The sequence below is a fragment of the Myotis myotis genome, unplaced genomic scaffold (genome assembly GCF_014108235.1).
Source record: "Myotis myotis isolate mMyoMyo1 unplaced genomic scaffold, mMyoMyo1.p scaffold_m19_p_16, whole genome shotgun sequence".
Taxonomy (NCBI): Eukaryota; Metazoa; Chordata; class Mammalia; order Chiroptera; family Vespertilionidae; genus Myotis; species Myotis myotis.
This window is the reverse complement of record NW_023416320.1, coordinates 51670658-51685592: the sequence shown is the minus strand read 5'-3', so window position 1 is coordinate 51685592 and position 14935 is coordinate 51670658. Positions and strand designations below refer to the sequence as shown.

The following is a 14935-nucleotide window of genomic DNA, read 5'->3' as shown; positions in this document are numbered from 1 at the left end:
CAGGAGTTCAGGCTCCACCATGAGAAAGCACCAAGAGCCTGAGCGTGGCCCCTGTGGATCTCACGGAGAGTCTGTGGGGGACACGGGAGGACTGGCACCCCGCACCACTCTGCAAACCTTCAGGGATCTGGTCTTGAAAGACACTGTTTGGATAAACTGTCAGCCCATTTCCTCTTTCCTTGGACTTGGTCATAGCACACATCACGGTGCCACCTTTACAAACGCCCACCCCAGGCTCGCGGCCCTGGGCCCCGCCTTCCTTTCCCATGTAGAGTCATCCCACCAGGCCCTCTGGCCTTCCCCGGTCTTCTGGAATGTGAGTGATTTGAACTTTCTTCATGTTCTTTATTATACCGTAAACTTGTTCAAGGTTTTCTTCACAGTACTTGTTCAAGTCATTCACTATTTTAGCATGAACTCACTAAATATGCTAACATGATCTCATTCATGATGGTCTTCTATGCATTCTAGAGCATGATATGAATATGTTTTATTGGAATTGGCATAAGGTATATTTATTGCAACTATGAGAAATATTTTGCTAACTTAAAAAGGACATGCTAAAACGAAAAAGTGATTCACAGCTTTTAAATACCTATTTAAATGTTTATACTGTTCTTAAAAATGTAAGACTTTTGTTGGGTTTTTTTTGTGGTAAAAACATTTAACCCGAAGGATTCCTAGAAGATGGCGGCGGTATAGGCAGACGCGTCCCAGGTCGTGTCCCTGAGCAAATGGAGTGAGCAGCTGAAACTAGTAACATCCACCCCGAATTGGCGAAATTCCTCAGCTGGCGAGACGGTTTGCAGCCGGGAAGAGCAGAACTCCCCTGGAAAGGTAAAAAAAACCAGGGATTTGGGCAGGAAAGTTTGCCAGACCTCTGAGCCCAGAGAGTCGGAGGGAGACCGCGTGGCAGACAGCCGCGTCCCTTGGGACTGGCACAGCCCCTGATGGGGGAAAGGAGAACCGCGGGATTCCTGGCGCTGCCAGGGGAATTGAGAGCTGGGTCTGTGATCACAGAGGACCGAGCCTAAAGGGGGCAGCCTGAAGAGCTGACCAGACCATGCAGTCCCGGTAAGAGAAGAAGCTTACAGAAACCAAGCCTTCCCCGTTTCCGCGGCCGGCGTTTGTTTGTTTGTTTTCACTGAACCCTGTTCATGGGACATTTCGGATACAGACACTCACCTGTACTGAAGAGAGGGAGAGTGTGCGGAGGAGTGGAATCTGGGGAGAGACTGAGGAGAGAAGGGGGACAGGGAGAGGTGGCAGTGAATTGAGTGCTGAGACACCCCTGAGCCCAGGGCTGAGGCAGCCATTCTTTCCGGAGAGTGAGACTCCTCCCCCCAGCCCCCAGGCAAGGAGCACAGCCACACCCAGATTCCACCCTGTAGGAGATCAAGGATTAAAATAACCTGATCAGTCCCTGGGAGTTAACAGGGTCTGGCCTATAGAGGGATTTTCAATCCCAGCAACAACACAGCACTGGTAACTCTTACGCAGCCAGCTCTGGGCAGTGAACTTCCACTGGACAGAGAGGCCCTATAGCCTCAGAGGCCAACCCCAGAACACTGCCACCCAGAGGCTGACCCACAAACTGACTCTTTGCTAAACACAAAATAAGGCAGTCTGGGAAACAAATGCGGCTTGCTTTAAAATAAGGACTGTGGTTTACAACACAGAGGAACAGTGTATCGCAGGGAAACTCAACACTCTCCTGAATACCTGGCAGGTCTAAGGCGAGCCACCTGAAGAATAGAAGAACCGAAGGACCTTCACTACTGCAATATTTTTTTTTCTTTTTCCACCTTTTAACTAAGAAACCAATTTTTTTTCTTTTTTTTTTCTTTTCTTCTTTTTTCCATCACCTGATTTTACCCTTTTAATTACTACCTTCTTATTTTTAACCAGTATTATTACTGCTACCATTTTACCATTTTTTTTTAAGTGCCATTTTATTTTCTCTTTATTTTATTTTGGGATTAGTGTTCTCCATTCTATTTTCATCGTTATATTATTGGTTGTTTCTAGTTTGCATTCATCTCCAGGGAGCTGTTACTGGAATTTGTTGGGATTAATGGCTGTTCTATAGGAGTATTCTCCTCATATAAAAAAGTCTCTTCCCCTCTTCCACTTCATTCTCTCTTTTCGCTCTTTTTTTTTCTTTTCTTTCTTTTCTCGCTTTTATTTCCCCCCCCCTTTTTCCCAATTTCATTTTTGCACTCCTTTTTTTGGTCCCTAATTTTCTTTTCTTTTTTCTCTTTTCTCTTTTTCTCTTCCTTCTTCCTTATCCCCTAATTCTCTTAATTCAGGTGGTCACCTTTATTTGGGGTTATTCATATCGTGAATATATTTGTGTATAGTGCCTGGTACATGGTGCCTTGTTGTGTTGTATTTTGTGCCTTTAAATCAACGCAGCAGATCCAAGCAACAGCAACCTCCTGAGCACCACACCCTCTGCTGAGGAACAGCAGCTGTACGTGAAACCTTGCCCCACCAGCCAGAAGAGCCACCACAGCTGTGAACAGCACCCACCAGAGGAGCTGCTGCCAACAGAAGAGCAGCTGCTACCGCAACCACCCGAAGAGCAACCACAGACCAAGGAGTCACTGCCACCAAGGGAGCAGCCACTGAATGACACAATGTCTAGATATGTCAGCGAGATCAAACATGGGTAGACAAAGAAACCCCCAAAGGAAAGAGAAGGAGGACTCTCCAGAAAAGCAGCTAAGTAATACAGAGGCATGCAACATGACAGAAAAAGAATTCAGAATAAGGGTCCTAGAGTGCATAAACCGGATGGAGGAAAAAATCGACAACCTCTCCAAGAAGCAAGAAGAAACAGATGAAAAAATCGATAACATATGGAAGAAGCTAGAAGAAACAGATGAAAAAATCAACAACTTAAGTAAGACCCAAGAAGAAATGAAGAGTGATATAGCTGCAATGAAAAACTCCATTGAAAGTATCAACAGTAGACTAGGAGAAGCGGAGGACCGAATTAGTGATTTAGAAGACAAGGAAGCAAAACACACCCAAAACATACTGCAATTGGAGAAAAAAATGAAAAGACAGGAGGAGAGCCTAAGGGAGCTTTGGGACAACATGAAACGAAACAACATACGAATTATAGGGGTACCAGAACAACAGAAGGATTAACAAGGATTAGAAAACCTATTAGAAGAAATAATATCAGAAAACTTCCCTGAGGTGGAGAAGAAAAAAGTCACACAAGCCCAGAGAGTCCCAAACAAGGTGAACCCAAAAAGACCCACACCAAGACACATCATAATTACCATGGCAAATGTGCAGGACAAAGAGAGAATCTTACAGGCTGCAAGAGAGAGATGGAAAGTTACATACAAGGGATCTCCCATTAGATTGTCAAATGATTTCTCAACAGAAACACATCAGGCCAGAAAAGAATGGACGGAAATTTACAAAGTGATGCAAAGCAAAGGACTAAATCCAAGAATACGCTATCCAGCAAGGCTATCATTCAAACTTGAAGGGGAAATAAGAAGCTTCACAGACAAAAAAAGGCTAAGGGAGTTTATCACCACCAAGCCAGCAATGCAAGGAATGCTAAAGGGACTGGTATAAAAATAAGAAATAAAAAGCTCAGAAAGAAAACAGCCACACAAAAACAGAAATGCCTACAAACAAGTACCTTTCAATAATAACTTTAAACGTAAACGGACTAAATGCTCCAAACAAAAGACATCGAGTGGCTGAATGGATAAAAAAACATGACCCATACATCTGCTGTCTACAAGAAACCCACCTCATTAGAAGGGACTCACACAGACTGAAAGTGAAAGGATGGAAAAATATCTTTCAGGCAAATGGAAAGGAAAAGAAAGCTGGGGTAGCAATACTTATATCGGACAAAATAGACCTCAAAGTGAAGGCCATAACAAGAGATAAGGAAGGCCACTTCATAATACTAAAGGGATCAATACAACAAGAAGATATAATCCTGGTAAACATATATGCACCCAATGCAGGAGCACCCAAATTCATAAAAAAACTCCTGGAAGATATCAAAGGAGAGGTCGACAACAATACAATCATAGTAGGGGACTTTAATACACCACTGACAGCACTGGATAAGTCCTCTAGACAAATAATCAGCAAAGATACAGCAATCCAAAATGACTCACTAGATCAGATGGACTTAATAGACATCTTCAGAACACTTCACCTGAAAGCCAGGGAATATACATTCTACTCAAATGCTCATAGGACATATTCAAAAATAGACCATATATTGGGTCACAAGCAAAGTATCCCCAAATTCAAGAAAATTGAAATCATAAAAAGCGTCTTCGCAGACCACGATGGCATAATATTAGAAATAAACTACAATAAAAACAACCCAAAATACTCAAACACCTGGAAGCTGAATAGCATGCTATTAAATATTGATTGGGTTACCAATGAAATCAAAGAAGAAATTCAAAACATCCTGGAAACTAATGACAATGAAAACACAACAATCCAAAACCTATGGGACACAATGAAAGCAGTCCTGAGAGGGAAGTTTATAGCTCTACAGGCCTATCTCAACAAACAAGAAAAAATGGTAGTAAATCATCTAACTCTACAACTCAAAGAATTAGAAAGAGAGCAACAAGAAAACCCCAGAGTGAGCAGAAGGAAGGAGATAATAAAGATTAGAGCAGAAATAAATGACATAGAGACCAAAAAAACAATACAGAAAATCAATGAAACCAAGAGCTGGTTCTTTGAAAGGATAAACAAGATTGACAAACCTCTAGCCAGACTCACCAAGAAGCAAAGAGAGAGGACCCAAATAAACAAAATCAGAAACGATAGAGGCGAAATAACAACAGACCCCACAGAAATACAAATGATTGTTAAAAAATACTATGGACAGCTCTACTCCAACAAACTAGACAACCTGGAGGAAATGGACAAATTCCTAGAAAAATACAACATTCCAAAACTCAATCAGGAAGAATCTAAAAATCTCAACAGGCCAATAACTATGGAAGAAATTGAAGCAGTCATCAAAATGCTTCCAGCAAACAAAAGCCCAGGACCAGACGGCTTCACAGGGGAGTTTTACCAAACATTCAAGGAAGAACTAAAACCTATCCTCCTCAGACTACTACAAAAAATTCAAGAGGAAGGAACACTTCCAAGCTCATTCTATGAAGCCAGCATCACCCTAATACCAAAACCAGGTAAAGACAACACAATGAAAGAGAATTACAGGCCAATATCCCTCATGAACATAGATGCCAAAATCCTCAACAAAATCTTAGCAAATCGGATCCAGCAGTACATCAGAAGGATCATACACCATGACCAAGTAGGATTTATCCCAGGGATGCAAGGATGGTACAATATCCGCAAATCAATAAACGTGATACATCACATAAACAAATTGAAAGAAAAAAACCACATGGTCATATCAATTGATGCAGAAAAAGCATTTGACAAAATTCAACACCCATTTTTGATAAAAGCTCTCAGCAAGGTGGGAGTAGAAGGATCATACCTCAACATAATAAAAGCCATATATGACAGGCCCACAGCCAACATCATACTCAATGGACAAAAACTAACACCATTTCCCCTAAGAACAGGAATAAGACAGGGATGCCCCCTCTCACCACTCCTGTTCAACATAGTACTGGAAGTGTTAGCCATTGCAATTCGGCAAGAAGAAGAAATAAAAGGCATCCAAATTGGAAAAGAGGAAGTAAAACTGTCCTTATTTGCAGACGACATGATATTATACATACAAAACCCTAGAGACTCCATCAAAAAGCTACTGGACTTAATACATGAATTTGGCAATGTAGCAGGATACAAAATTAACCCCAAGAAATCCGAGGCATTTCTATACACCAATAGTGAACTTTCAGAAAGAGAGATTATAAAAACAATCCCGTTTACCATCGCACCAAAAAAATTAAGCTACCTAGGAATAAACTTAACTAAAGAGGTAAAAGACCTCTACTCAGAAAACTACAGGACGTTGAAAAAAGATATAGAGGAAGACATAAACAGATGGAAGAACATACCGTGTTCATGGATTGGTAGAATCAACATCATTAAAATGTCCATACTACCCAAAGCAATCTATAAATTCAACGCACTTCCCATTAAAATACCAAAGGCATACTTCAGAGATCTAGAACGAACTCTCCAAAAATTCATCTGGAATAAAAAAAGACCCCGAATAGCTGCAGCAATCCTGAAAAAGACCAAAGTAGGTGGGATCTCAATACCAGATATCAAGATGTATTACAAAGCCACTGTTCTCAAAACTGCCTGGTACTGGCACAAGAATAGGCATATAGATCAATGGAATAGAATAGAGAGCCCAGAAATCGGCCCGAACCAATATGCTCAATTAATATTTGACAAAGGAGGCAAGAACATACAATGGAGCCAAGATAGTCTCTTCAATAAATGGTGTTGGGAAAATTGGACAGATATATGCAAGAAAATGAAACTAGACCACCAACTTACACCATACACAAAAATAAACTCAAAATGGATAAAGGACTTAAATGTACGACAGGAAACCATAAAAATTCTAGAAGAATCCAAAGGCAACAAAATCTCAGACATATGCCGAAGCAATTTCTTCACTGATACAGCTCCTAGGGCACTTGAAACGAAAGAGAAAATGAACAAATGGGACTACATCAAAATAAAAAGCTTCTGCACAGCAAAAGAAACCATGAACAAAACAACGAGAAAACCCACTGTGTGGGAAAACATATTTGCCAATGTCATATCTGATAAGGGCCTAATCTCCAAAATTTATAGGGAACTCATACAACTTAACAAAAGGAAGATAAACAATCCAATCAAAAAATGGGCAAAGGACCTAAATAGACACCTTTCAAAAGAGGACATTCAGAAAGCCAAGAGACATATGAAAACATGCTCAAAGTCACTAATCATCCGAGAGATGCAAATCAAAACAACAATGAGGTACCATCTCACACCTGTCAGACTGGCTATCATCAACAAATCAACAAACGACAAGTGCTGGAGAGGATGTGGAGAAAAAGGAACACTTGTGCACTGCTGGTGGGAATGCAGACTGGTGCAGCCACTATGGAAGACAGTATGGAGTTTCCTTAAAAAACTGAAAATGGAACTCCCATTTGACCCTGTGATCCCACTTCTAGGAATATATCCCAAGAAACCAGAAACACCAATCAGAAAGGATATATGCACCCCTATGTTCATAGCAGCACAATTCACCATAGCTAAGATCTGGAAACAGCCTAAGTGCCCATCAGTAGATGAATGGATTAGAAAACTGTGGTACATCTACACGATGGAATACTATGCTGCTCTAAAAAGGAAGGAACTCTTACCATTTGCAACGTCATGGATGGAACTGGAGAGCATTATGCTAAGTGAAATAAGCCAGTCAATGAAGGAAAAATACCACATGATCTCACTCATTCATGGATAATAGAGACCATTATAAACTTTTGAACAATAATAGATACAGAGGCAGAGCTGCCTCAAACAGATTGTCAAACTGCAGCAGGAAGGCCGGGGAGGGTTGTGGGGCAGGAGGTAGGGGAGTAAGAGATCAACTAAAGGACTTGTATGCATGCATATAAGCATAACCAGTGGACATAAGACATTGGGGGATAGGGGAGGCTAGGGGACTGTCTAGGGCGGGGGGATAAAATGGACACATATGTAATACCCTTTGTAATACTTTAAGCAATAAAAAAAAAAAAAAAAAGGAAAAAAATAACTAACAATGAAGAAAAATGTCACCGGGACTAAAATTTTAAACTTATATAAGTGATAAAGTAACAAAGCTATAATGTTCATTACACGCAGGAATATTGTGGCACCCCATTCATCCAGTTAAGCAATCTTTTTCCATCATTGTTGATCACTTTTTAGGTAGTCCATTCTCTGCTAACAACTTTTTGGGCTGGATATTTCCTTATATATAAAAAATATATAACGCATAAAAACATGGGTGAAGTAACTTTCAGCAAGCTGGAGTATTTGTGAGTCACACGGGCATTTATTATTTATTTATTCCTATCCTATTGCATATTAATCCAATCTTGATTCTTTAGAAAAAAATACTTGTCATTGTGTTCACCAAATGCCTTAATAATAATAACAGAATTCTAGAAATAAAATATTTATTGCTTGAATTTTATAAAACAAACAAACAAAAAAAAACATTTAACCCTCATAACAGATTTCTGTGTACAATACTGTGCTGTTATCCACAGACACGAGGCTGCACAGAAGACCTCTGGAACACGTTCTTCTTCCTTGCTGAGATTTTACCATTTCCTCTCCTCCAGCCCCTCGCAGCACAGTTCTATTCTTTTCTTTCATGAGCTTAGTTCATACACCGCATATAAGTGGGGTCATGCACTATTTGTCTTTATATGACTAGCTTATTTTATTTAGTGTAAGGTCCTCAAGGTTCCACCATGTTGCACATATTGCCAGCATGCAAAAGAACGAAATTGGACTCTTATCCTACACTATACACAAAAATCAACTCAAAATGGATTAAAGACTAAGACATAAGATCTAAAAGTAGAGAAGTCCTAGAAGAAAAAACTAGATGGAACTCTTCTATGTAAGGCTGATTACATGGTATACTTTTGTTGAGATGGGCTATGAAAGTTTTTGTAGTCTGTTACAAATCTCTATGTTATCAAAAATATTACTGTAAGTAACATTAAAACACAAATATAGGTAGATGGAGCATTGTAAGAACTTTTCTTTTTTTTTTTTTAATTCTCGCCAGAGGATATTTTTCCATTGATTTTTAGAGAGAGTGGAAGAGAGAGAGAAACGCTGATGTGAGAGAAACACATCAATTGGTTAGCCTCCTGCATATGCCCTGACCAGGGCTCAGGCCAGGAAGGAGCCTGCAACTGAAATATGTGCCCTTAACTGGAATAAAACCTGGAAATCTTTGGTCCTCAGGCCGCTCTACTCACTGAGCAAAACTGGCTAGGGCCATTGTATGAACTTTTTACAAGTATCCTATTCCACTATATTCTAGAGAGTGGATAATATTATTGTATTGCTAATAAAATTAAAATATAATAGAGGCTTGCATTTAATTGCCATGAATGTGATACTTACTATAATTTGAACATTTTACTTACATCTGTGATATGACCAAAAGTTGGTTTAGCTGTTTGGAGCATAAGTTTCTGGGTCACTGGATCTAATTCTAGAGGAAAGCCAAAGAAAATATTTAGAATCTCATCAATACTACACAGAAATAAAAAAGAAAGAATTCATCATTTGCAACAGCATGGATGGACCTGGAAAGTATTATGCTAAGTGAAATCAGCCAGTCAGAGAAAGATAAATATCACATGATCTCACTCGTTTGTGTAACCTAATGAACAAAATAAATTAACAAAATAGACCAGAGACATAGAAGCATAAACAGACTGTTGAACCTCAGAGGGAAGTCAGGGAAGAGTGGGTGGGAAGAAATCAACCAATGAACTTGTATGCATATATGCATAACCCATGGACACAGATAATAGAGTGGTGGGGGTCTGGTGGGGGGGACGGGAGTGGGCTAGAAGAGGTCAATGAGGGAAAAAGGGAGATCTATGTAATACTTTCAACAATAAATATTTTAAAAATAGCCCTAGCCACCTGCGGACTGAAGGGTCCTAGGTTCGATTCTGCTCTAGGGCACATGCCCGGGTTGCAGACTCAGTCTCCAGTAGGGGGCATGCAGGAGGAAGCCAATCAATGGTTCTCATCATTGATGTTCCATCTCTCTCCCTCTTTCTTCCTCTCTGAAATCAATAAAAATATTTAAAAATAACAAATAAATAAATAACAAAGTAATAAAAATAGGCAAAAAGGAGAAAAGTTGCTAGTCTTCTCTTTATCAATATTTTGATATAGAAGATGAATTTGAATTTCCACTAATTATAAAATTGATTCATTGGAAGAAACCAAGATGGCGGCATAGGTAAACACCGGAGATTGCTGCCTTGCACAACCACTTCAAAAATACAACTAAATGATGGAACGGACATCACCCAGAACCACAGGAAGGCTGGCTGAGGGAAAATTCTACAACTAGAAGGAAAGAGAAAAGCATACAGAGACTCAGAGCAGTGCAGAAGTAAAATACAAAGGTGCGGGGGTGCGTGTGGAGGCTGGAGGCTGAGGGCGCAGTTGTCTGTTTCAATCGGGAGGGAGTCTCAGGCTCTGAGCTCCAGTTCCCAGTGAGTCTCTGGGGACCCAGACTGAAACGGGAGAAGTGGGACTGTCTGGCATCAGTCAGAACTTGAGGGCAGCTTTCTCTCCAAGGTTTGCAGTGGTTGCTGGGACACTGAGAGGCAGAGCCTCTGGGGACGGGACTGAGAGCAGCCATAACTGCTCGCTCCACCCACCCTGTTGATCCCCTGGGACACGCCCCACCCAAGCCTAGCAGGGAGGCATTTTCTGGTTAGCCTCAGGCAGAGGCTAGATTAGCACTGCCCTAGAGATCCAGGACAGAAGTTCTCCCACTGCAGACACAGCTGATTCTCACAGCCAATTGGCCTGGAGGTCAAATCCCTCCCCATGTTACCTACAACAATCAAGGCTTAGCTACAACAAGACTGCGCACAAAGACCACAAGGGGGTGCACCAAGAGTGTCTACCTCAGGTAATTGGGACACTTAGCACAGAAAGCCACTCTATCGACACAGCGAAGCATAAAAAATGCCTAGACAAAGAAACAGGACACAAATGACAGAACTGGAGGAAAGAAAACTGCTGGATATAGAGTTCAAAACCACACTTTTGAGGTCTTTCAAGAGTCTACTAGAGACTGCCGATAAATTTAATGAGATGTACAAGAAATCTAATGAGACCCTCGATGTTGTGATAAAGGACCAACTAGAAATTAAGCATACACTGACTGAAATAAAGAATATTATACAGACTCCCAACAGCAGACCAGAGGAGCGCAAGAATCAAGTCAAAGATTTGAAATGTGAAGAAGCAAAAAACACCCAACCGGAAATGCAAAATGAAAAAAGAATCCGAAAATACTAAGATAGTGTAAGGAGCCTCTGGGACATCTTCAAGTGTACCAACATCCGAATTATAGGGATGCCAGAAGATGAGAGAGACCAAGATATTGAAAACCTATTTGAAGAAATAATGACAGAAAACTTCCCCTACCTGGTGAAAGAAATAGATTTACAGGTCCAAGAAGCACAGAGAACCCCAAACAAAAGGAATCCAAAGAAGACCACACCAAGACACATCATAATTAAAATGCCAAGAGCAAAAGACAAAGAGAGAATCTTAAAAGCAGCAAGAGAAAGAAACTCAGTTACCTACAAGGGAATACCCATACGACTGTCAGCTGATTTCTCAACAGAAACTTTTCAGGCCAGAAGGGAGTGGCAAGAAATATTCAAAGTGATGAATGCCAAGAACCTACAACCAAGATTACTTTATCCAGCAAAGCTATCATTCAGAATTAAAGGCCAGATAAAGAGCTTCACAGATAAGGAAAAGCTAAAGGAGTTCATCACCACCAAACCAGTATTATATGAAATGCTGAAAGGTATCCTTTAAGAAGAGGAAGAAGAAGAAAAAGGTAAAGATACAAATTATGAACAACAAATATGCATCTATCAACAAGTGAATCTAAGAATCAAGTGAATAAATAATCTGATGAACAGAATGAACTGGTGATTATAATAGAATCAGAGACATACAAAGGCAATGGACTGACTTCTTGGGGGGGGTGGTGTGGGAGATGCGGGAAGAGACTGGACAAAAATCTTGCACCTAAGGATGAGGACAGTGGGTGGGGAGTGAGGGCGGAGGGTGGGGTGGGAACTGGGTGGAGGGGAGTTGTGGGGAGAAAAAAGAGGAACAAATGTAATAATCTGAACAATAAAGATTTAATTTAAAAAAAATTGACTCAAAAAAAAATTGAGTCATTGATACTTCTTCCTAAATTCATATTCAAAGACACCTAAATCATCACAGAGAATTTAAGTATAATCACTTAATCTACTTTGCATAATGTCTAACTTCATCATCAGAAACTGGAAATTGTTTAAAACTTAACATGTGGCAAACATTAGTGGTTATCTACCCCGAAGCCATGTCCTTATCCCTGGCCAGACTCACGTTTCATAACAGAGGCTAAAAATACCAGGTATTTGGGTGTTTTTTGTTTCAGGTCTCTATGTTCCTAAGGCATAAGCCTGTGACCAAACCTAAAGTTGTTGTAAGTTTTCATCCAAATGGCACATTTGAGGATAGAGGGAATATCCCGTCTGCTTGGCCATTGTTAGAACTCACCAGAAACTTTAGCAATGGGATTTCTGAGGAAGTGTGAGGGGTGGGGAGTTTGGGGGGGAAATCTAGATTTCAGATCTTAAAAGCAACCCAGGAAGGGCACTGCCCTCTGTGTTTTGGACGAGGCGGAGCTTCACCCCCGGGTCCACAGCAGCATCTCGGATGCATGAAAAGACAAGGCTGGGGACTTGGGCCAACACCCTGGGCACCTGTGAGGAGAGACAGAAAGAGCCCGAGTCCTTGCTGACCACCACTGAGTAGCTTGCTTCTTTTAACAATAAATAGCATTACCCTTTTACTTAGCTCTTTTTTACCAGCTCCATAAGCATTCTAAATAACATGTTTATAAGTATGAATATAGTAAATGTGGGGCCATGGCACTTCATGCCGACCCACTCAGCTAGCAAGCTGTCCTGTTCATTCTTCCTCTGCAGGCTTATGTAATCTCCATATTCTCTCCTTTTCAATATTGGGCAATATGAAGCGTCCACTAACATTTTTGAGGTAAAGATGTCAATTTCAAAACACTCTGCATGACATCAGTAAAACTACGTACCAATCTTATATAGTCTTTTTAAAAATTGTATTAATAGAAAATCATGATGTAGCTTCATATCTTGAAAATGCATACAAGCTTCTTGGAATAACAGAATTTAAAAAGTGGTGTAGTTTATTACTCACCTCATTTAATTGTAATAGTGTACATTCAAACCGACTAAAGGAAAGGATGAACGCCTGAGAAGGACCTGCAGAACATACAGCAGACCCTGAACCTGGGCCCAAGAATTAAATCAGATCAGGAGGGGGGCAGTGCTGGCCTCAGGCCCTGGGCTAGGGTCCCCCTCATGTCCCCTTCCATGTCCACTCATGTCCTCACCGCCTCGTTTCACAGAACAAGACTGGGCATTTTCAGTGAGTTACAAGCTAGCGGTGGAGTTGTAAGGAATTCAGTTATTTATTCGCTCAGTAAACATGTTTAGCTTCAACTCCATGTCAGAAATGAGGGCAAATGAGACAGTCCGGCCTTAGATGCCTATATGTTCTAGTGCTGGAGAGACTAGTGATGAAAATACTTAAAATGAGACATGGAAACCGTGGGCAGTATGAAGGGAGCAGACAGCGAGCGAAAGCCGCTGCGTCCTCCGCGAGGCTTCGAGGCGTCTCCGTGGAGCCCAGGAGCGGAGCTGGCCGTCCTGCGTTGTTGGGTGAGCACGGAAAGTCCTGGTCACTTGGGAATAAATCGGGAAGATGTTTCTGACAAGGACAATGCCGGCCTGAAACACATCCTCCCGGGGAAAGGTGGGAACAGTCCACGCCACGTAGGCAGGAAGGAAGCGGTGCCAGCGTGAGCTGAGTTACTTCTTGCCCGATTCCTGTGGCGCAGGCTCTGACCTCACAGGACTGCGCACTGGGACTTGGCTTTGGTTGTGATGGACCAGCTGGTGTCAGACCATCTCGACTGAAGGCAGCAGCTGGAGGAGCTGGAAAAATGTATGAAGTCCCTCGGAGGTTTCAGGAAGTTACCAGGAAAACCACGATTGGAGGAAATAAAATCTCAGACTGAAAGGGAAACGCTGCAAGGAGACTGTCCCTGGTGCCATTCTCTTCCCTCCTGGCATTTGCTGATCCCTGCGCAGGGCAGCGCTGGCGGCTGAGGAAGAGGCAGGAGGGCCTGTGAGGATGGAGAGACTGTAAACCTTCTGGGGGCCCAGGGCGGGCAGGCCTGGCAGGAGGAGGGCAGGGCCCGGGCAGGAGTCTGGTTAGCATGGCAGAACCTGAAGGTTGCACTCAAGGTGGAAGGCCTAGCTGAGCCAGGCCAGTCTCCAAAAAGACACCGGGTTTAACCCAGCTTAACCCGTGCGCAGTCCCAGTGCTGGGCTTGGGCGTGAGTCTGAAATGCGCAAGGTGAACCATCTCTGGAGGAAGCGGCGTTGTCCAGACATGGGAATGACTGCCATATTTTGACGCAATGGTTAGGGTTCAATCATAAATTACCAGGCGTCAGAACATGAGATCGATTCCCACACAACAGAGGAAATAAAAATAAAACAAAAAAATACAGAGATTCAAGCATCATCTAGATGTTAAGATTATACCATAAGCACTTCATAAGAACTATGATTCACCGATCTATGAAAACATGCCTTAGGAAGACATTTTAGTAAATAGTTAATATCTCTCTATAAATAAGGCTAATATGCTAAGTGTCCACTGTCCGGGTACTGACATCACATAGCAACGCCCAGCTTCCTCTCCCTAGCGACTAGCCTCCTTGCAGTTTCTTCAGCCCAGGAACACGACTCGCTTTATAGCCAGGTGCAAGCATTTCACACTGTAACCAAGTATCTGTGAAGCATTTTCCCTCATCTTGTTTGATCCTCACAGAAGTCCTGGAGTAGGTAGATAGGAGACTTGGCGGAATCCTATTTTCTTTTCATTATCCAGAAAACGGAGATTTAGAAAGCTTAGAAACTTGATCCGACTGAAAAGAAGTAAAAAATGGTGGACCTTGAAAATGACTTCAGGTTTTCTCACTGCACAGAATTTAGTCAAACACTGCTACAGTTTAATATTTTACCCTTTGTTCTCCCTGTGTGATCTA

General features: G+C 41.7%; 1 protein-coding gene across 1 annotated transcript in view; it reads right to left on the bottom strand.

Annotated features, from left to right (window-relative positions):
• Positions 1-14935, bottom strand: part of CNBD1 (cyclic nucleotide binding domain containing 1) — a 209708-nt gene that overhangs the window by 28657 nt on the left and 166116 nt on the right. The window contains exon 11 of the mRNA XM_036337501.1: positions 9159-9226. Coding sequence (XP_036193394.1) covers positions 9159-9226 — 68 coding nt within the window. The remainder of the gene's footprint in view (positions 1-9158; positions 9227-14935) is intronic.